Source organism: Peromyscus californicus, unplaced genomic scaffold, assembly GCF_007827085.1.
Source record: "Peromyscus californicus insignis strain IS unplaced genomic scaffold, ASM782708v3 Scaffold_15__1_contigs__length_86483966, whole genome shotgun sequence".
NCBI lineage: Eukaryota > Metazoa > Chordata > Mammalia > Rodentia > Cricetidae > Peromyscus > Peromyscus californicus.
Genome location: NW_026294447.1, coordinates 74,989,002 through 75,010,836, shown reverse-complemented (window position 1 = coordinate 75,010,836; position 21,835 = coordinate 74,989,002). Strand labels below are relative to the sequence as shown.

Here is a 21,835-nt window from a genome sequence, read left to right as displayed (position 1 = left end):
TGACATGGAGACTTATTAGTTGTGAAAACTTGACCTTTAGCTTAGACGTCTTCCCAACTATTTCTTATAACTTAAATTTATCTGTTTCTATTAATCTATGTTCTGCCACATGATTCTTTACCTCTCCTCCATTCTATGTCCAACTCCCTCTGTGTCTCGCTGGCATCTCCTCCAAGCCTAGATTCTAACCCTGAGTTTCTCTCTCTCTCCGGAAGTCCTGCCTGTTCTCTCCTGCCTGGCTATTGGCCATTCAGCTCTTTATTAAACCAATCAGAAGGTGCCTTGGCAAAGACACATCTTCACGGTGTACAAAAGGATTATCCCACAACAGGCATGTCTAGTACTTTTACCTCTTGTGCCATCTCCCTAGCTCCTGTTAACTGGTTTGTTTGTTTGTTTCTTTGTTTTTGTTTTGGTTTTTGAGACTGGGTTTCACAGTAGCCTATGCAAGCCCCAAACTCTAGATCCCCATCTCCACTTCTGAGTATTAGGATTGTATACTCCTCTATTCCTAGCTCCTTTTAAAAAATAAATTTATATTTTATTTTTAAATTTAATTTATTTATGTAATTTTTTTAGGTATGAGTGCTCTGTCTGCATGCATGCCAGAGAGGGCACCAGATCTCATTACAGATGGTTGTGAGCCACCATGTGGTTGCTTGGAATTGAACTCAGGACCTCTGAAAGAGCAGCCAGTGCTCTTAATCACTGAGCCATCTCTCCAGCCCCAAAATTTATATTATTTTGTGTGTGTGTGTGTGTGTGTGTGTGTGCGCGCGCGCGTGCGCGTGTCCCCGTGTGTGTGCAGGTGCCAGCAGCAGTCTGAAGAGGGCGTTGGAGCCTCTGGAACTAGAGTTATATGCAGTTGTGAGCAGTCCCACTTGGGTGCTGGTAGCACAACTTGGGTCTGTGCAGGAGCAGCAAGTGCCCTTAAACACGGAGTCATCTCTCCCATCCCTATTCCTGACTCTTGAAGTCATTCTTGCTTTTGTGTGTTGCTTGGCTCTTTTGAGACAGAATGTTCTTTATAGTCATGATTGGCCTGGTACTTACTACATTGTTAAGGCTGGTCTGGAACCTGTCGCAGTCCCCCTGCTTCAGCCTCCTGAGTATGGGATGACAGTCACACACACTGTGCCTAACCCTTATGCCAAATTTTTTACAAGTTATTTTTGGTACTCATTGATAATAAGATACCCATTGTTCTGAAAATATCTTTTTTTAAGTCTTGTAAAAATATTTCCTCTGAGTGTAGAATTTTAGCTTTGCCATTTTTAAGACTGTATTTCATTGTCTTCTGGTTTCCATTGTTGCTATTGAAGGTAATCATCACTATTTTATTGATTCTTTGTAGGTGATCTGATTTTTTCTATAACTCTGAAGATGTGCTGAGTCTAGATTCAGCTTGGGAAGAAAGCAGTCAGATATGAGAACAATTTCTTATCATTTTAAAGTTTTCTTTTAGTATACTTATACTATTTATTTCCTTCTTTATGTTGTGTGTGTGTGCTTGTGTGCACGCATGTGCATGTGTGGGGTAGGAAGGGAGACACATAGTTTTTCATTATGTAGCCCCAGTTGGTTTGGAACTTGCTGTGTACATCAGGTTGTCCTCACACTCCTAGAGATCTACCTGCCTGTACCTCCCAAGTGCTGGGATCAGAGGTGAGTTTCACCATACATGGCACCAATTTTCTTCTGAGGATGTGTAAATAGCTCCCATTGGTAAAGCAGTGTCTAAGAAGAAAGTCTAAGGTTTTGGTGAGTTAAATCATGGCTGTGCTGAACAGTAAGGTAGAATTTAAGGGCAAAGACATTTTGTTTTTAGTAGTAATTTCTTGTGTGGTTGACTATTTTCTCTTGGTAATCTTGATTGCCTCAAGTATGAAATATTTCTTCTCCCAGTACTTGTGACTGAAGCCAGAAGTTTCTCCAGTCCTGCCTGGCCCTGAAGTTCAGACGAATCTCGCCCACTCAAGTCCTGCAGGCACTTGGTCCCAAGTAAACACACAGAGGCTTATATTATTTACAAACTGTATGACCTATGGGTCAGACTTCTTGTTAGCTAGCTCTTATAACTTAATTCAACCCATATCTATTAATCTATATGTTGCTATGTGGCTGTGGTATTACCGATCTGCTGGCATCTTGTTGCTCCTTGGGCTATGGGCTGGTGTCTCTTCACTCTGCCTTTCTCCTCTCACTATCTCCCTTGAATTTTCCCACCTGGCTCCATCCTGCCTCGCCATAGGCCAATGCAGCTTTATTTATTAGCCAACCGGAGCAATACATATTCACAGTATACAGGAAGATATCCCACAGTATGTGACACTGTGCTTGATAAATACCTTTGCTTTTACCATATCACATGTGTAAGAGCTTGTCCTATATGTCTCTTCTTCCTCAAAGGTTCTAAGTTCTTTAGGCCAGGACCATGCCAGCCATAAATGTAGGCAGTGTGTGAGCCTCACACATAGTCATATTGTCCCCACTGCTGAAATGATTGGCAGATCATTCTGTGTTGTGAGTAGTGTTGTGGGATGTGTCCTGTTGCATGTCTTGTGCTGTTGGATGCCCAGCAGCATCTGCCTCCTGCCTGCTAGGTGCCTTTATACTCCCTTCTTCCACTGTGATGACCTAAGAGTTCTCCAGACTTAAATTTCCCATCAGGGGCAAAATCATTCTCCCCTCAGAACTACTGTTGTAGACACTGGGAACTGTGAGTGATAATGTCGGCTTTGCCATTATCCTGTCATATTTGGTAAGCTGTTCCACCTATAGGCTGAAAGTTTCTTTTCATGAAAAGTGAGAAGAAATTTATTGGGTAGTTCATCTGTTTTGTGGATTGCTTTTGGAATCCTTTTTAAACTCTTGAAAGTAGGAACAAATTTTGTAATATGTTTTTCTAGGGATACCATTAATTCAGTATTTTCTCAAACTTACCTTTGTGCTGTTTCTTTCTTTGATAAACTTCATTTGTGACTTTGTCCCACCAGGATCTGTTATACTGGCAGAACTGTGCTCTGCACTATTTGTTTTGTGTTTTTGAAAAAGGTTCCCAATATATATAGCTTTGGCTGTCTTGGTTCAATATGCAGATCAGGCTGGCCTCAAACTCATAGATTGCTATTGGTGAAATTATTAAGGCCACTCCACGTAGTTAAAAGGAAAGTTTATTAGTGGCATAACTTACAAATGAAGGGATAGGTAGGTTGCAGGGTCTGGGGGAGGTGTATCGCAGTCCAGCAGTGTTCTCTGGAGCTCTGCTCTGTCAACCTCCACCACCCAGGGTCCAGCAACAGAGAGAGCTGGCCCATCTGGATCTTGGGTCTTCCGGGTCCTCCCTTGGCCCCACCTTGTAGGCGTGACAGTTACCAAAGCCTCAATGGGGGTTGGAACTTCCAGATCAAAGCTGGAATGGCTACCCACTACAGATTGCTGCATGCTGGGATTAAAAGCAAATGCTACCATGCCCGGCCTCTACTTCCTTTTGAAACTAGCCTCTTGAAGCAGTGCTGATAAGGCAGGTGAGGGCAGTTACGAGCATGTGCAGTAGAGCGTTCAGGTATGATGCCATTTAGCACTCTGCTCTTAGCCTTTTAAACCCAGCATATTTCCTCTGACTGCTGTCTCAGAGCTCCTGAGACTATCAGCTGGTGACTGGTTGTGGACTGATCAGGTTTCAGGGCCTGGAGTTGGCCCTGTGAAGCTTCTTCAGACTGCTGCTTTAGAAGGCCTTATATCTGTTCAAACAGGCTCTCCTTGCATTTAGCCTCCAATCCATTCTGCTGCTCCCTTTGGGAAGCTAAGGACATAGCTCTTAAATTGGGTTTTTAGCCAGAGATTCCTTTTGTCCTGCTGCTGTGCAAGGATGTGAACTGTGCTCTGTCGTGTTCTTTTGCAGGTGAATTTGGAAGGCAAAGCCAGTCCTTTGTCGCTTCTACAAATGGCTTCCCCGAGTGGCTTCTGTGCATTGATTCGCTTGCCCAGGCTGATCTATGGAGGCAAAACACTACCAAGAACGCTTTTGGACATACTGGCAGATGGCACCATCTTGAAAGTAGGAGTGGGATGCTCAGAAGATGCCAACAAGCTTCTCCAGGATTATGGACTCATTGTAAGGGGGTGTCTAGACCTCCGCTACCTAGCCGTGAAGCAGGGGTATGGTTTGTATGCATGCCAGGATGCCTGTAGCTGTGGGGCAAACATTGTACATGAGCTGCAGTTGCTGGGGATCGAGAATGAAGCAGTTAGAATTCGTTAGAAACCTAAAGGCTTTGAAAATGCGTACTGAACGTGTAGGAAGACATACCAATGTCTGAGAAAAGCTTGGTTGGCTAAAATTTCTTTTTTGATAAACCTCTAATCCCTTGTAAAGGAGAGGTTTTGAACCAGTGGTCCCCTGGCTAAGTTGGAGCTGTTGGGTTTGTTTACTTTTTTCCATGTGAAATGTGTTTTCAATGCAGAAGACTAAATATAAGAGCCCGTATTTGTGGCTTCTTTTCAGAGACCAGATGACCTGACCTCAGGGTTCTGAGGGGGTGACAGTGGGCCAGGTCTGGGCTTTCCCTTTGTGATTCATGTACTCAATTTAACTTCCCAAGTCTTCAGCACTCCTATGGTAAACCCGACTTCTGGTCAGCATTTGTGTTTACAAACAAGCCTTAGGCACAAATAATGGTCAGCCTTGTCCTTGACTTAAAGAGAAAGGCTTCCCTTCTTAACCTTTTCTTCTGTAGAAACTATTTCACTCCATCATTCAGGGGTCACACTTAATTCCTCAGGTCCATGCACGGTCCTCATTATTTATCCATTATTATTTACTTTATTATTTATCCATTATTTATTTACTTACTTAAAATATATTTATTTAGTTTATGTGTATGAGTGTTTTGCCTGCCTGTATGTTTACGTCTGTGGAGGCCTGAAGAGAACATCAGATCCCCTTGAACTGGAGTTACAGAGGGGTGTGAGCCATTATGTGGGTACTGGGAACTGGACCTGGGTCCTCTGCAAGAGCATTGAATACTCTTAACTGTTGAACCATCTCTCCAGAAACCACAGTCCTCATTTACACTCTGTGCATTTGGAGACACTTAAATGAATGTATGTAAATTGAAAGTGCATTGAGTTCTCTGAGGCTGAGGCAGGAGGGTATGAGTTTGAGGCCAGCCTGGGCTAGATCATGAGCACCTGTCTCAAAACATCCTAAAGGAGAATTAGGCCAAAGATGAATATTATCATGAAACGATAATATACAATTTGTAGTTAGAAATAAGAATGAAAGTGTGTGTGTGTGTGTGTGTTTGGGTGCACACACACATACATGTTGCAGGAGGTCACTGTGAAGTGTCTTCTTCAATTATTCTTCATTAGATTTTGTTGTTGAGACAGGGTGTCACCACTCAAGACCAGGCTGGCCTTGAACTCACAGAGACATGCCTATCTTTGCCTCCTGAGTGCTGAGATTAAAGACATGTACCACCATTGCCAGGCCTTCATTTTATTTTTTGAGACAGAGTCTCTCACTCGATCTGGAGCTCACAGACTTGACTAGTCTGGCTGTCACGGGGATATCAGGTGCATTCTGCCACAGCCGGCCTTTTTACATGGGGTCTGGGAGGTCAAACTCAGTCCATATGCTTGCATGGTAAGCCCTTTACTGATTGAGTCTAATCTTCAGAACAAGGATGAAACTTTCTTCAGACCTTTCGTTTATGTTTTTGTACTGAGAATTGAGCTTCAGGACTTGAATAAATTAGGCAAGTGCTATATCATTAGTTGTATTTCTAGCCCAAGAGCCTTCATTTTAAATGAAGTTTTATTATAATTAATGAAATTATTGACATTCCCCAGCTCCAATTTTATTTTATATTTTATTTCATTTCATTGCTGGAGATTGACCCTAGGGTCTTGTACTTGCTATGCATGTACTTCCCTACTGAACTACACTCCAGGCCCCACTTTTGTGGTTTTTAATAGAACTAAAGAAAGTTTAGTATTTCCTTCCCATTCTTAATTTCATGAATTTAACCAAGAGCTGTTTATTTTATTCAAGCGTGCCTGGCCTTTTTGTGTTTTTGGTCTCAGGCAATGAGACGTGACTGGTTGACTGCTTGTTTGGGGAGGGAAGGCTTCCTGTTCTTCCTCATCGCTGGAGCCTTTGCCTGCCAGCTTGCTGCTCCGTGACTTGCAGATGCTCACTCTGGACTAGTGTCATATGTTGTCTGTTTTCATTTTCCTTGTTGTTACTGTTTTGGTATCAGGGATTGAATCCAGGGCCTTGTACATGCTAGGCAGATATTCCATCACTTAGTTTTTAGTGTTTTTGTTGTTTTTAGTGGTGCTGGAGATTGATCCCAGGGCTCCATGTGTGCTGGGCAAGTGCTGTATGAACTAACCTGGATCCATATCCCTTGCCTACTCTTTACTTTTTAAAAAAGTCTTTGTCCACTAGGACTTTTTTTTTTGGGGGGGCAAGGTCTCTCTATGTTCTCTTGCTAGCATGGAACTTACTATATAGAGCAGCCTGGCCTCAAACTCGCAGAGATACTCTCTGGTCCACTGATGTTTTCTTAATTCCACATGTATTTTCTTGGTTAGTCTTGATTTTCCAAGATCAACAATGAAATCCTTTTTGTTACCCAACAATTTTTTAAATGATTTATTTATATTTATTTTATGTACACGAGTGTTCATTTGTGCAGTGCCTGAGGAGGCCAGAGAAGGTATCAAATTCCCTGGAACTGGAGTTACAGATGGTTGCAAGCTGCCACGTGGGTGCTGGGAACCAACTCTGGGTCCTTTGCAAGACCAGCAGGTGCACTTAACCTCTGAGCCATCTCTCCAGCACCCTGCAGCAGTTCTAATCGTGAAGTTTGGAAGAGCAGAAACAATGGCTGGTTTTTATACTCTCACACCCTGATATAGCTTTGTCATTCTTACTCATATATTAAAAGTAAGGCATGAGTACCATTGAAGGACATTTAGTCTGTTTACAGTTCTTCTTGCTACAGATAGTGCTGCAGTGAATATCCACTTAAGTATCTTTGTCCTTTGGATAAACTCCCAGGAAAGGAAATGCTAGATCAGAGAATTTTTATATTTGAGTTTTTGATAGTTATTTATTATTAAACTGTTTTTCATAATGATCGTAAAGATGTCCAGTTCACAAATTTTATGAACCTAATTGATTTTTATGCTCCATTGATATTAGATGTACTTGTTTAAAAAAACAAAACAAAAACCATTGTAAGTCTGATAGGAAATCAGCATTTCTTTGATTTCTTGTGCTTATTTGTCCTCTGTTTATTAGTCATTTAAAATTTTTTCCTATTCATACCATTTGCCCATTTTTGATACATGCTTTATTTATTTCTTGTAGAAACAATATACTCTGTAATGGGCTAAGCCTGAAATCTCTTGCTGAGACTATTTTGAACTTTCCACTTGACAAGTCCCTTCTACTTCGTTGCAGCAACTGGGATGCTGAGAATCTTACTGAAGACCAGGTACTTGTTATCAGAGTAGTTGACTCTAATCTTCAATATGAGCATTGGGTAGAGAGACCTTAAAGTGGACTTTACTGTCAGGTTAGTCTCAAGACAGTAACGTTCACGCTGCTTCAATAAAACATTGAGAGTCCTATTGCATTTTAGTTTTGAATGTGCCGAACACTTGAGAAAATACAAATGCGTAAACATTTTTAAAAGTGCTATAAATCTCAGCATAAGAAACAGTAAGCAGTTCTCTAGCTTTCTCACCCCATTCCTTCTTTTTCTCTTCCTTCTCAGAGACGTCTACTTTAATTTCTTTCTGGTAATTACCATTATACTTCTAGATTACATGCATGTATCATTCTTTCTTATTTGAGCATAGTATGTTTTGACTTTGTCTTAATTAAGGTTTTTATTGCTATGAAGAGACACCATGACCATGACAACTCTTATAAAGGAAACATTTAATTGGGGTGGCTCACTTACAGTTTCAGAGGGTCAGTCCATTATCATCATGATGGGGAGCATGGCTGCATGCAGGCTGATGTGCTGGAGTAGTAGCTGAGAGTCCTACTTCTTGCAGGCATCAGGAAGTGAAGACACTGGGTAGTACCCTGAGCATAGGAAATCTCAAAGCCTGACCCCACAGTGACACACTTCCTCCAACAAGGTCATATTCACTCCAACAAAGCCACACCTCCTAATAGTGCCACTCCCTATGAGATTATGAGGGTCGATTACATTCAAACTACCACAGACTTTTATTTTTTTTTGGCTTTTCAAAACAGTGTTTCTCTGTGTAGCCTTGGCTGTCCTGGAACTCACTGTAGACTAGGCTGGCCTTGAACTCAGAGATCCACCTGCCTCTGCCTCCTGAGTGCAGATTAAAGACATGTACCACCACTGCCCAGCCATGTTTTGACTTCTCATACAGAAGTTATGACTTAGGGCTCTTCCAGTTCCTAGGTCCCGAGCAAAAATTTGTTGCCTATCTCACTTCCCCAATATAAATAGATAGTCCATTTTCATCAGGAACAACACTTTGTTCTCCCACGATATATTTGTATTTTTGTTTGCTTAGTGTTCTGTATACTATTTGCTTAACCCCAGCCTGTTTAGCAGAACTGTGGCTCTCGGCTGCCTCAGATTGAGTAACTAAACATATTTCCTGTGGTTCTGTCCCTACAGCCCTCTGCTGCCCCCCTGTGGCTCAGCCCTCTACTGCCCCCCCCCCACGTGGCTCAGCCTTCTACTGCCCCCCTGTGGCTCAGCCCTCTACTGCCCCCCTATGGCCTTCTGCTGTCCCCCTTTGTCCCTTTGCTGTCCTTCTACAGTCTACTGCTTCCCTGTTGAGGTCAGGAATGTTGGCTCTCCAGACATGCTGCCCACCACATGCTGAGCATTGCTTCTATCAATCTGTGGCTTGTGGCTCCCGCCACCTCTCTTCTTATAGATCCTGTGGTGTCTAAATCTCATGTCTTTTCCTTTTCTTACCCTGCATGTCTGAAAGGATAAGTGATTTCTCTCTTTTAGCCAATGGTGTGGCTATTAGCAGTTTAGGGCAGAAGCCATTTTCTTTCAGAACTTTGAAGGCCCTGCTCTTTGTGTTCCCGCTTCTGACATTAAAGAGTGTGGCTATTCTTTCTGGAAGTTCTCTGTCCTTCCTTGTTTGAAATGTTGATGACAAGCATGAGTAGAGGCCATGTCTGACTCACGGTGGTAGAATTTAGTGAACCCTTTCTGTCTGGATGCTCCTGTTTTCCAGTTAAGGAAAGAATCCTCAGATCATTCTCTTTGAAAATTTCCTATTCTCCTTTCTTGTTTTTAGAACTTACTCTTTTTGGATTATTGGATCCCCAAATCGATCCTCTAATTTTCTTTTTCTTGAGACAGAGTCTCGTGTTGTCCTGTCTCTGTTTCCATCTTGGGGTAGCTGTGCTGGATTCATGCTCCTGCATCTGGCTTTTTACACAGGTTCTGAGGTTGGAACTTAGGCAGCCAGGCTGGCACAGCTAATACTTTTACCTACAACCCATCTCTTGAGCCCTGAGTACACACAGTTAAAATAGCTTGTAGAAGTAACCAACTGTCTTATTAAATAAGAAACACAGAGCCAATATAGAGATAAAAGCCAAGAGGTCAGAGCAATAGCTAAGAGCTAAAAACCTTACCCTTCTCCAGACCAAGAAGACTGAACTACACAGACAGTTAGGAGTAAGCAAAAGATAGAGGATTTATTTAATGAAAGCAAAAGAAACTCTTGGTAGCCACACGGTGGGGTGTACAGAAGGGAGTCACTGTTCTGAACTGAGAGCAAAGAAGGTAATTGCAGTTGGCTTGCAAATTGGGAGGGAAAGTGGGGACCAGTTAGGGAGAACTCGCTGAGGATGAGGACCTGACTTGCTGTGTGTCAGGGGACAAGTCTGGTTTTGGAGGTCTGTCAGGGAACAGTCTTGGCTCTTGGAGTTGTGCACCCATGTTATGGTAACTGAGAGACTTTCTCAGCTGGGGGCTCCTTGTCTGTGTCTGACTCATTTAGGGGTTTGTCTGTCTCTTGTCTCTATATCAGGATGCTGAGGCAGGAGGCTCACTGCAGTTTGTGGCCAAGCTGGTCTACAAAGAGACCCTGACTCAGGAAACAGAGAGAATGAATATGAATGAATAGGAGACTATGAATTATGCTAGGTGAGAAAAGCCAGCCACAGAGATGATATAGTGTGTGATTCCGTTTCCACGAAACATCCAAAATAGGTTGCTTCAGTGGGGGACAGAGAACTGCTAGAGGAGATAAGGTTTCTTTGTAGATTGGTCAGTGTCCTGAAATTGATTCTCTTTCGTAATTGCTTAGCTTTGTCAGGATGCTAAAATAATTTAACTAAATTTTACCTGAGTGTATTGAATGGCACATGGCTTAGAGTTCAGTAAAGATAACATGTAAAAAATAGTTTATTGGCAGTGGTATCAGCATGTGTGATTCTTACTTAATTTTTTTTCTGACAGAGGATTGAACCCAGTGTCTTGTGTGTACTAGGCAAGCAGTTTACTGAGCTTAGCACCATTTATGATACTTAATTAGATACTGAATCAGGAATCCTAATTTGTAAAAGACTAATATTATTAGGACCATTGGAGACAGTAGAGCTATGCATCTACTAATGTTCTTGTGTTGTGCCAGCATTAAAGTTCTTAAGTGTTATGATTATTCAGGAGAATTCCTTGGTCTTAGGAAACACATGCTCACATATTTAGAGGTGAAGTATCTTTTTTTATTACATTTGTGTTTATTGTATGTGTTTCCAGATGGCACAGTGTGCTTGTGGAGGTCAGAGGACAACTTGAGGGAGTCAGTTCTCTCCTACCATGTGGGTCCTGGGGATTGAACTTGGGTAGTTAGGCTTGGCTGCAAGCACCTTTACCCATTGATCCCCTCTCACTGGCCCAAGGTGAAGTGTCTTCATAAGTGTAACTTAACTTTAATATGCATCTAGCAAAAAAATGTGTGATATTTGTATTGTAAAGAATTAAAGCCAGGTGTGGTGGTGTACACCTTTAATCCCAGCACTCAGGAAACAGAGGTAAATTGATCTTTGTGAGTTTGAGGACACACTGGTCTACATAGCAAGTTCCAGGACAGCCAGGGCTACATAGTGAGACCCAGTCTCAAAATAAATAAAAATGAGCATAAAGCAGTTACTGACAGTTATGAGTGGCTGTTCTCTTGGCCTTTCTGTGGCTTGAAAACTTTCAAAATAAGAAGTTAGTGGGGAAAGTTAATTGTTGCCACAGTTGAAGCCAAATTTATGATCCTCATTGCTATGGAAATTGAGACTTTTCAAAAGTTATTGTTGGTTAATAATTCTTCTTTATTTTTGAGAGTTAATAATTCTTAATTGGGGCCAGCAAGATGACTCAGTGGATAATAATACTTGCCACTAAGCCTGAAAACCTTAATTCAATCCCTAGGATCCACTTGTTAGAAGGAGAGAATTGACTCCAGCAAGTTGTCCTTTGACTTACACATACACACACACACACACACACACACACACACACACACACACACACACACACACACTATAGCACATGCAGCTGTACATACACATAAATAAACAAATGTAACAAAATATTTAACAATGCTGTTTTTTTCTAATTATAAGCATAATGGTTAAGAGTTCAGAGAATAGGGGGCCGGAGAGATGGCCCAGCAGCTAAGAGTACTGCTGCTCTTCCAGAGAACCCAGATTCTATTCCCCAAACATGTGACCCACAAGCACTTGGAACTCTGTGCTAGGAGATCCAGTACCCTCTTCTCGCCTCCGTGGGCACCAGTCACACATACATACATTTGGGCAAATACTCATAAATAAAATAAAAACAAGTAAACAAAGCTGGGTGGTGGTGGTACATGTCTTTAATCCCAGCACTCGGGGGGCAGAGGCAGGTTGATCTCTGTGAGTTCGAGGCCAGCCTGGTCTACAGAGTGAGTTCCAGGACAGTCAGCACTACACAGAGAAACCCTATCTCAAAAATAAACAAACAAACAAACAAATAAATAAATAAATAAAATACATATCAACTTGCCTGTACAAGAGGGCTGAGAAATTACTTCTTCCTGCCTCAGAATAGTAAAAATTTAAACCACAGGAGCTGGAGAGATAGCTCAGGGTTAAGAACACTACCTGCTCTTCCAGACAGGATCTTACTGTGTAGTCCTAGCTGACCTGGAATTGTATGTAGACCAGGCTAGTCTCAAACTGACAGAGATCTGCTTGTCTTTGCTGGGATTAAAGGCATGTGCCACCAAACTTGGCTGTTTGGGTTTTGTTTTTTTTTTTTTTTTCCTTTTCAGTGGTGGTAAGTGAATTTTTTTTTTTTTTTTTTTTTTTTTTTTTGTTTGTTTTGTTTTGTTTTTTTTGAGATAGGGTTTTCTGTGTAGCTTTGCGCCTTTTCCTGGAACTCACTTGGTAGTACAGGCTGGCCTCGAACTCACAGAGATCCGCCTGGCTCTGCCTCCCAAGTGCTGGGATTAAAGGCGTGCACCACCACCACCTGGCGTGAAATGGTTTTATTAAGATTAATTTCTAGATTCAGTTTCCAAAGTGCTGGGATTAAAGGCAAAATGCCTGAGAGAGAGTAGGGGTTGTTTGAATCCAGGGTTTTATACTACTAAGCAAATGCTAGCCTGAGTGGTGTTCCAAGGCACTTGTAATTGACTTTGAAGGTACTCTCTGTGGCTTGTCTTCTGCATCCCACTAACCTCTGACTTTTCTCTTCAGGTGACTTATGCTGCCAGGGATGCGCAGATTTCAGTGGCTCTCTTTCTCCATCTTCTTGGATACCCTTTCTCTAGAAATTCCTGTGAGGAGGGAAACAGTGACCAAATCAGCTGTCGGAAAGTCTTGGAGAAATGCAGGGATATGGTAGACATCCCATTCCGAAGCAAGGGACTCGGCCGATTGTGTGAAGAGGTTAATGGGGATGTACTGGAATCTCACCAGAGGTCAAGATACAGGAAGACTAAGCCCAATGGAATGGTGCCAGGCAACAATGCAGGGAGAGACCCCAGGAAGAATAAAAGAAAGCCCCTGGGGGTGGGCTACTCTGCCAGGTAACCCTTATGTTCCCTGCTGATGAAGAGCAGAGACTCTCCAGGGCTAATGAGCCTTTCCCTACTTTAGTGACAGCTGGACTATTTGTCAGTTGGAATAGACATGAAGAGAACTTTCCTTAGCTCTGTCACTGACCGTAGTGCCACCTTAGGCCTGTATCTACCTATCAAAGAGATTGAGGGCTGTAGAGACGGCTTGCCGGGTAGAGGCACTTGCTGCCAAACCTAATGACCTGCCTTCGGTCTTCAGGACCCACATGGTGGGAGGAGAGAAGTGACTCCCAAAGTTGTCCTCTGACCTCCACGTGCACAGTGTGTGTGCCTCTCCCCCGAATACATACGTGATAATGATGTATTTAAGGGGATATAATTTCATCCCTTGCTTGAGAATGCTGTGAGCATGAATAACAGGGAGTCTTCATGCTTACCAGGAGAAATGCTTCAGATTTCTTGTTCATTTAGAGTGTTTCCAGTTCCACGCCAACTCCGCTGTGTACTAGTGAGTCTCCTGTGCGACTGACACCTCCTGAGGAGGATAAGTAGTGAGTGCTTTTGAGCGGAAGAGCGATCCCTGGAGCATGGCACCTTAGGAATGAGAAGAGTCAGTTGAAGGAAGCATTGCATGTGAGCCAGGAATCAACCCACATGGCCCCCATTGCTTCATCTTGAACTTTCACAATTTTATTTACTGTTTAATTCACTTGGCACTTTATTGGTGCTCTGTTCCTGTTTTCACTCACAGCAGAGCTCTGTGAACAACTCCCACATCACTCGCCAGTGTCAGTCCAGAAGTGTAAAAGCTAGAGCATTAACAGTTCATTTGTAGCTCGGCTTCCTAGCCAGTGCCTAGTGAGGACTGACTGGTTTCCTGCCTGTTTTTCCATAGGTAGTGTGTTTGATTCCGGCATTGAAAATAGTTTGAATCACTCAGAAGAGAGTGTGGGAAGGAAGGTCTTGGGTAGCTTGACCAACAGCTTTCAGTATGAGGTTTCTCTTCCCTGCAGGAAGTCGCCTCTCTATGATAACTGCTTTCTCCAAGCCCCTGACGGACAGCCCCTGTGCACCTGTGACCGGAGGAAAGCCCAGTGGTACCTGGACAAAGGCATTGGAGGTGTGAGACTCATCTGCCATGTTCACCTATAATCAGGGTCTTGATGTGAGTGGGGTGTGGAAAAGAGTGAATGGGGGAAGGCAAAGAGACCTTGAGATGTGTGGGACTAGGTAGTCATAACCCAGAGTTCTCTGCGAGAACTCTACAAATATAGTTAAGGAGTGCTTCCTGGTAGCAGAGAGGGAGCAGCCCAGCACTCATGTGTTTTCTTTTTCCCAAGAGCTGGTGAGTAAAGAACCTTTTGTGGTCAGGCTACAGTTTGAACCTGCAGGAAGACCTGAATCCCCAGGAGATTATTACTTGATGGTCAAGGAGAACCTGTGTGTTGTATGTGGCAAGACAGATACCTACATCCGGTGAGTATAATGTTAGACTAAGCTTTCTCCTGTGGAAATTGCCTGTGTAGGGAGATCGTGAAGCTATACCCCTGTATCTGTCCCTGAAGCTCTCAAGCTTTCTGAGTCTTAGTATTGTGTATAGAGTTTCTCAAGGCTGTTCTTTCACATTAGGGTTCCCACAGTGAACATGAGGCTGACCACTGGGCTTAAGTACCTGTGCTTGGACTTTCTCCATGGCCCCTGTGCAGTAATTCTCTTCTTTTTCTTCCTTCCCAACTTCCCTCCCTCCTTGCTTCCCCATTCCCCCTCTTCTTCCCACCATTCCTGGTGTGTTTTGTTGTTGTTATTTTCTTCTTTTTTAAAATCTTAATTTCTTTCAGACATCACTTTTCTCATTCAGACAGAATATTTCTTTCTCCTTTCTTTCCTTTTCTTTCCTTTTTCTTTTCTTTCTTTCCTTTTTTTCTAAGACACAATTTCTCTGTGTAGCCTTGGCTATCCCAGAACTTCCTCTGTAGACCAGGCTGGCCTTGAACTCAGAGATCCACCTACCTCTGCCTCCTGAGACAGAATATTTCTATGTAGCCTTGAATGTGGTTATCCTCCTGACTTAGCCTTCCAAGTGCTGGAATTACAGGCATGTGCCACCATGCTACTCTTTAATAATTCCCTTTCCTCATTTCTTTCTCCATGAAGTGGAACAACTGTTCACTGAGAGGTTTTCCTGAGAACTTAGTTCTACTTAGAGAATGGTGACAGCCTTGGTGAGACAGGAGGTGGTGTCAGAGTGAGGGAGTCCTCAGATAAAGGTTGACTCAGCCTACCGGACTTTTTGAGAGTTCCTGTGAGGTATGACAAGCCCTTACAATACCATTTCATTTCTCTGAGACTCTCCTTTCTAGGAACACAGTGGTTGTTACTAGCCTCTGCCATTGGAGCCTGAGAGCAGGGAGGCTGTGGTTATTTTACGGAGAGAGGACCCTAGAAGCACAGGTAGATGAGGCAGGCAGAGGGGCCGGAGAGTGACTCGGGTAGTGTTGCCTTCATGTGACCTCCATTGAGTTGTGCTGCCCAAACCTTCCCAGTCATGTTCAGGCCCAGGTTAGACTCCGAGTAGCTCATCTGCAGGCTCCATATGTGCTCTGTATCATAAGCTAATGAGCACTGCTTTTGGGGTGGGCTCCTTCCAGGAAAAATATCATTCCACACGAGTACCGCAAGCATTTCCCCATTGAGATGAAGGACCACAACTCCCATGATGTGCTGTTGCTCTGCACCTCCTGCCATGCCATCTCCAACTACTATGACAACCATCTGAAGCAGCAGCTGGCCAAGGAGTTCCAGGCTCCCATTGGCTCAGAGGAGGGCTTACGCCTGCTGGAAGATCTCGAGCGTAGGCAAGTGCGTTCTGGAGCCAGAGCCCTGCTCAACGCCGAGAGCCTGCCTGCCCATCGGAGAGAAGAGCTGCTTCATGCACTCAGGGAGTTTTATAACACAGATATTGTTACAGAGGAGATGCTTCAAGAGGCCGCCAGCCTGGAGACCAGGTACAGCTTACTGTTCTAGTCAGAGAAAGGATAGGGCATGACCCAGTGACCGCAGCCTTCACGGTGGCATGAAAATGCTTGTCACAATCCCAGTGCTTATTAATCTAGTATCTCTTTGTATAAGATACCATGGGGTCGACTCAAACAGTCTGAGAATGTTGTTTTCATAAGAGACGGTGAGATGGCTCAGCTGGTTAAGGTGCTTGCTGCCATGTAGATGAGATTCTAAATGGTCTTAGTAAATAAGAAACACGGAGCCAAAATTTTGAGGTAAAGCCTGAGAGATCAGAGCAAGAGCCACGACTCTCTTCCACTCACTGCTGTTGCTTCCCCAGAGAGAGAGACCTTCTTCCTGTGTCCTGTCTTCTTATTGCCTTTCTGTTCTGCCTTCTCATTGGCTCTAAACCCAACCACATGACTTCCTCATCACTACCTGTCTATACAGACCTCCAGGTCTCTATGGTTGGTACTGGGATTAAAGGCATGTGTCACTATCCTTGGCTATGTCCTTGAACACACAGAGACTCTGCCTGCCATGTGATTAGATTAAGGGCTTGTGCTACCACTGCCAGACTTCTGCTTAATGGCTATGACCTCTGATCTCCAGGCAACTTTATTATTAACATACAAATAAAATCACATTTCAGCACAAATAAAATATCACCATACTGGCAAGCCTGACAGCTTTGCTCAGATCCCTAGGACCTGCATGGTAGATTGGGAGAATGCAAAATAATTCTCAAAAGTTGTCCTCTGACCTCCACACATGTTCTAAGGCACACACACACACAGGCACACACACACACACACAGGCGCACACACACACACACACACACACACACACACACACACACCCCTAAATAAGATGTGATTTTTTTTTTAAATGAGAGATTTGCCAGTTGTGAGGTATCAGTTGTTGGGTGTAGTTAGGTCTCATGTATTCTTCTATAGAGGTAAATCCTAAAATCAGCACATAAGATGAATGTAATAGCCAATTAATACCCTGAAATCTCTAAATTACCACGAAGCAGATTATGGCCTACTCACTATGGCCTCGAACTCACAGAGATTCTCCTTCCTTTGCCTCCCAAGTTCTGGGATTAAAGGTATGCACTGCCATGCCTGGCTGACCATAGACTTTTTTAATAAGCAGGTCCCTGAGTTAGATGATAGATTGAGACTGAGAACAAGTTGTTTGGAGACAGATTGAAAATGTATGGGGCTGGGCATGCTGGTACTCCGGAGTTAGAAGCAGGTAGATCTGTGTGAGTTCAAGGCCAGCCTGGTTTACATATCAAGCTCCAGGACAGCCAGGTCTATATAGAGACACCCTGTCTCAAAAAACAAACAAGATAGAAAAAAGAAGTGGAAAGCTGATGAGGAAAATAATAAAACCCCTGCAAATATTGGGAGAGCCCAAAGTTGCTCATCTGGTGGGGGCTTGGATGGAGGACTGGGAATATAGATATTGAGGGGAAAGAAGCTTGAGAGCAAGGTGCCCTTTTGAGAAAGGTGGCCTTTACCCCTTGGAGGAGGTGGAGGAAAGCTTTGTTCACATAGTATTAGCAGTTTTTATGCTTTCCTGTCTAGCTGCGGGCTAGGCAGGGCTTCATTTTCTGCAGTACACCATTTGCACAGCGGAGCAGCCATAGGAACATCTCACTGTGACCGAAACACTCCCTGCCAATGTGGCCTGACTTTTTTTTTTTTTTTTTTTTTTGGTGAGGAAGAAGGCACTAAAGATGTGGACCACCTCGAGTTTTACACCCAGGGTTGGCAGTATTCTGAGAAGCCAGACTATGTGGGCTGATTTCACAGCCTTATTTTAATATTGAGTATGGTTTAGCATAAATAATTAATGACTTACAGAGAAGTAAGCTATTTTCTGAGTAGCTTTGGTCCAACAAATACAAGATCAACATTCCTTACCCATCACCAGCCAGGCAGTAGGTTTCCCTCAAGGGCTGATGGTATGTGGTCTTCCTGTCAGTGTGACTCAAAACTCCAAGAGCCTTCAGTATGAGCCTTATGTATGCTAAATATTAAGATGTGAGGAAAAAGATATTTTGAAAACATTAAAGCAATGTGTCTTTGGGGGTCTGTCTCTTATCTGCCCGTGAGACTGCCCTGTGTTTTTTTAGCTCAGATCTTCTGCAACTTCATGTTTTGGCAGGATATACAATGAGAGCTATATTCCTCATGGGCTGAAGGTGGTACAGCGTCACACCGAGGGTGGGCTGCGCTCCCTCATGCAGCTGGAGAGCCGCTGGCGCCAGCACTTCCTGGACTCCATGCAGCCTAAGCACCTGCCCCAGCAGTGGTCAGTGGACCACAACCATCAGAAGCTGCTCCGAAAGTATGGCGACGACCTTCCCATCAAGCTGTCGTGATTGCCGCTTCCTGCAGGTCAGGACAGGCAGGAAGCTGGAGCCAAGGTCAAAATTACCTCCTACTGTTGAATGTCATTGGGGGAAGCCCAGATGACTGGCTCAGAATGCTAAGCTATACTAACCCCAGGTACTTCTGATGGAGCAGGGCTGTTTTAAGGGGACCCTATGGTTTGGAATTTTAATTGAGGAGTCTATTCTTTCTCCTTTCTCTCCTGGTTTTGTATGCAAGGAGAGCTCCATCTTTATTCTCTCACTCTGCTTTTCCTGTTAAGAGGGAAAGTGAAGACTTCTCTCTGGAGTGACTTGGCAGGCCCTGGGAAAATGTCTGATTCTCTCCCCTCTCCACTGCATTGCTTTCTCTGGGGCAGGGAGGAAACTTTCTTCTGGAGTTGAAGTGACCCAGAGTCAGATTCATATTCCCAGTTCAACCTCATGACTTAATCTTTCTTGCTCTCCATATTCATTTGTTTGGGGTCCGTCCCAACTGGTACTAGGATTTATCTTACATGCTTGAAAACGTCCCCACTTGTGCACACAGGACCAAAACCCCGCTTGCTGCCCCGAGCGGGCGTCTTCCCTCTCACAGGGGAAGTCCTTTTCTGGGAAGGAGTTTTCAGCTGGGTGGGGCCAGCAAGTAGACACTGTTTCCTAGGAGAGCTCTTCTGCATTGCTCAGCCTCTCCTCCGCTGGCTGTCTACTTGTTGGTACCTCCTGTCCTGCTTCTGAGGATCCTCACTTCTCAGAGTCAGTGCCCAGTCCTTTCAGTGTTCATGTTCTACTGCATTTGCAATACTGACCTCTCCATAGCACTTAATCCCCTCCCAGAGCCATCTGGCCAGGTCATAGGGTGAGGACTTCACCTCCCCTGGAGCCTGGGACACCGAGATTAACTGGTACATTTGAAGTTTAAAAGGGTAACGTTTCATCTTTCAAAATGTTAGACTACTACTTTGAGTATGAAATCGATTTATTAGCAATTAGTATTTTTTCTAAACTATTAGGAAAACTTTCTTATTTTATAAGATCTTAACAAGCTTGAAAAAAATTTTATGGCCAGAATCCAACAAGAGTTCTATTTTGGAATTGTACCCAAGTTGGTTATAACTGATCTGACATTGATAAATAAAATGACCTCAAAGCTCAAGGCTTGCTGATTGTGAATGGGAAACTCTTCTTCTGACGTCATAAGTCAGCAAGTGTTCTTGGGGGAGTTGCACTTGCTGGCAGGGTCCCTGCCTCATTACAATCGTGTGATGCTTCCACGTGGATGTACCACACACACTGTACCACAAGCCCTTGGGCTGGCTTTGCAGTCCACAAATGTGTGTGCTGCACTCTGGCCCCTCTGCCCTACATTCCCACTTCTCCTCTCACAGACATTCTGGGATCAAGACTAGACATCTTAAAAACGACTAGTACCAGCTCCTCTGGGATCTGTGTTTAATACAGTGGATTATCACAATGCCCACCTCCTGGCTGGGGGAACTCAGAACAGTTTTGAAAAGCCCAGAGATGAAACAGGAAGACAGCTTGCTTCTTGGTCATGGCACTTGCCAGGCTTCCCACAAGATGGCACTAGTGCATAGATTTGTTTTTATATCCATTCTTGAGAAGTAAGCAACTTTTATACGTGGTCACTGAATGTAACTTGTGATCTGTGTTTCCAAATATTTGTAGCGAAGTTTGAGTCACTTCCATAGCTTTATAAGAGCAGGCTCTCCAGTGGGCTCCCCTGCGAGGCCCAGTGCAAGAGCACCAGCGGCACATAGAGGAGAAAGCCAGTCAGCGGCACACAGGTCCTTTCCCATCCCAGAAGAGTGTTGCCTTCTAGATTGAAATCTATATTCTGAGGCCGCCGTGAAATTTGGAGCCTTTTCCTAAGAGTGAAAGTTGTCATCTTTTTAAAAATTTTTTAAGACAAGGTTTCTCTGTTTAGTCCTGGCTGTCCTGGAACTCCCTCTGAAGACCAGGCTGGCCTCAAACACAGAGATCTGCGTGCTTCTGCCTCCCGAGTGCTGGGAGCCATCACTGCCCAGCGAAAGTTGCCATCTTAAATGAGAAATTTCAGGGTAAATCTATTTTTCTGATATAAAGTACATGAAGCCGGGTGCGGGTGGCTCTTTTCTGTAGTCTCTGTATGCAGGAGGAAGAAGCAGAAGGAGGTTGAATTCAAGGCTAGCTTGGATTACCTGATGAGTACATACTCATTAGAGAAGAGCCTAAAGAAAGAATAACAATCAAGGCTGGAGAGATGGCTGAGAAGTAAGAGCACTGGCTGCTCTTCTAGAGGTCCCGAGTTCAATTCCCAGCACCCACATGGTGGCTCACAACCATCTGTAATGAGATCTAGTGCCCTCTTCTGGCATGCACTCAGAACACTGAATACATAATAAATAAATTTAAAAAAAAAGAATTAACAATCATCCATCTTCCTTCTGTCTAGAGCAGAGCTAAGCTTTGGTGATATGGTTAAGAATTTTCATCCAGATATAGTGGTGTACACCTTTAATCCCAGCACTGGGAGGCAGAGGCAGGTGGATCTGAGTTCAAGGCCAGCCTGGTCTACATAGTGAGTTCCAGGACAACCAGAGCTATATCAAGAGACTCTGTCTCAAAAGAAAAAAAAAAAAAAAGAAATTTTCACTATTTCAAAATACATATTATCACTGGGCAATGGTGGCTCACACCTTTAATCCCAGCACTTGGGAGGCAGAGGCAGGTGGATCTTTGTGAGTTCAAGGCCAGCCTGGTCTACAGAGTGAGTTCTAGGACAGCCAGGGCTACACAGAGAAACCCTGTCTTGAAAAAACCAACCCCCCCCCCAAAACAACAACAACAAGGTATATAATATTTAACAGAATGGGTGTGTGTGTGTATGTGTGTGTGTCTGTCTGTGTGTGTGTGTGTGTGTGTGTGTGTGCATCCTAATTTTTTCCCCATTCGCTGACATGGCATCACAAGTAATTTACTCTGTCTTTGAAAATAAAGTTCTACCCAAGTGTGCTGATTCATGCCTGTAACGCCAGCCCTTAAAGTGGAGGCAGGAAGATCAGAAATTTAGGGTTATCTTCAGCTACATAGTGAATTTAAGGCCAGCCTGAGCTACATGTGCCCTTGTCTCAGAACAGAACGCAACAACAGAAAACCAATGAAAATCAATGTTAGCGTATTTCTGGTGGCTCTCCTTCCTCTGGTTATACAGCCCCATACTCTGTTGTTTCTTCGAATCCTTCATTACCAATTATGTGAAGATGAGCTTTCTTGTGTATTTCTTACTCTGTCCTTGATAATTTCTTTAGGACAGAACTCTAGAAACTGAATTGGGGGTGTCACTGTGGCAGTGAG

General features: G+C 43.7%; 1 protein-coding gene across 1 annotated transcript in view; it reads left to right on the top strand.

Annotated features, from left to right (window-relative positions):
• Positions 1 to 19,634, top strand: part of Exd2 (exonuclease 3'-5' domain containing 2) — a 31,578-nt gene extending 11,944 nt beyond the window's left edge. Inside the window, exons 3-9 of the mRNA XM_052739445.1 lie at positions 3,905 to 4,161; positions 7,385 to 7,511; positions 12,773 to 13,104; positions 14,109 to 14,215; positions 14,436 to 14,571; positions 15,744 to 16,100; positions 18,274 to 19,634. Coding sequence (XP_052595405.1) covers positions 3,905 to 4,161; positions 7,385 to 7,511; positions 12,773 to 13,104; positions 14,109 to 14,215; positions 14,436 to 14,571; positions 15,744 to 16,100; positions 18,274 to 18,490 — 1,533 coding nt within the window. The 3' untranslated portion in view covers positions 18,491 to 19,634. The remainder of the gene's footprint in view (positions 1 to 3,904; positions 4,162 to 7,384; positions 7,512 to 12,772; positions 13,105 to 14,108; positions 14,216 to 14,435; positions 14,572 to 15,743; positions 16,101 to 18,273) is intronic.
• The last annotated feature ends 2,201 nt before the right edge of the window (positions 19,635 to 21,835 follow it).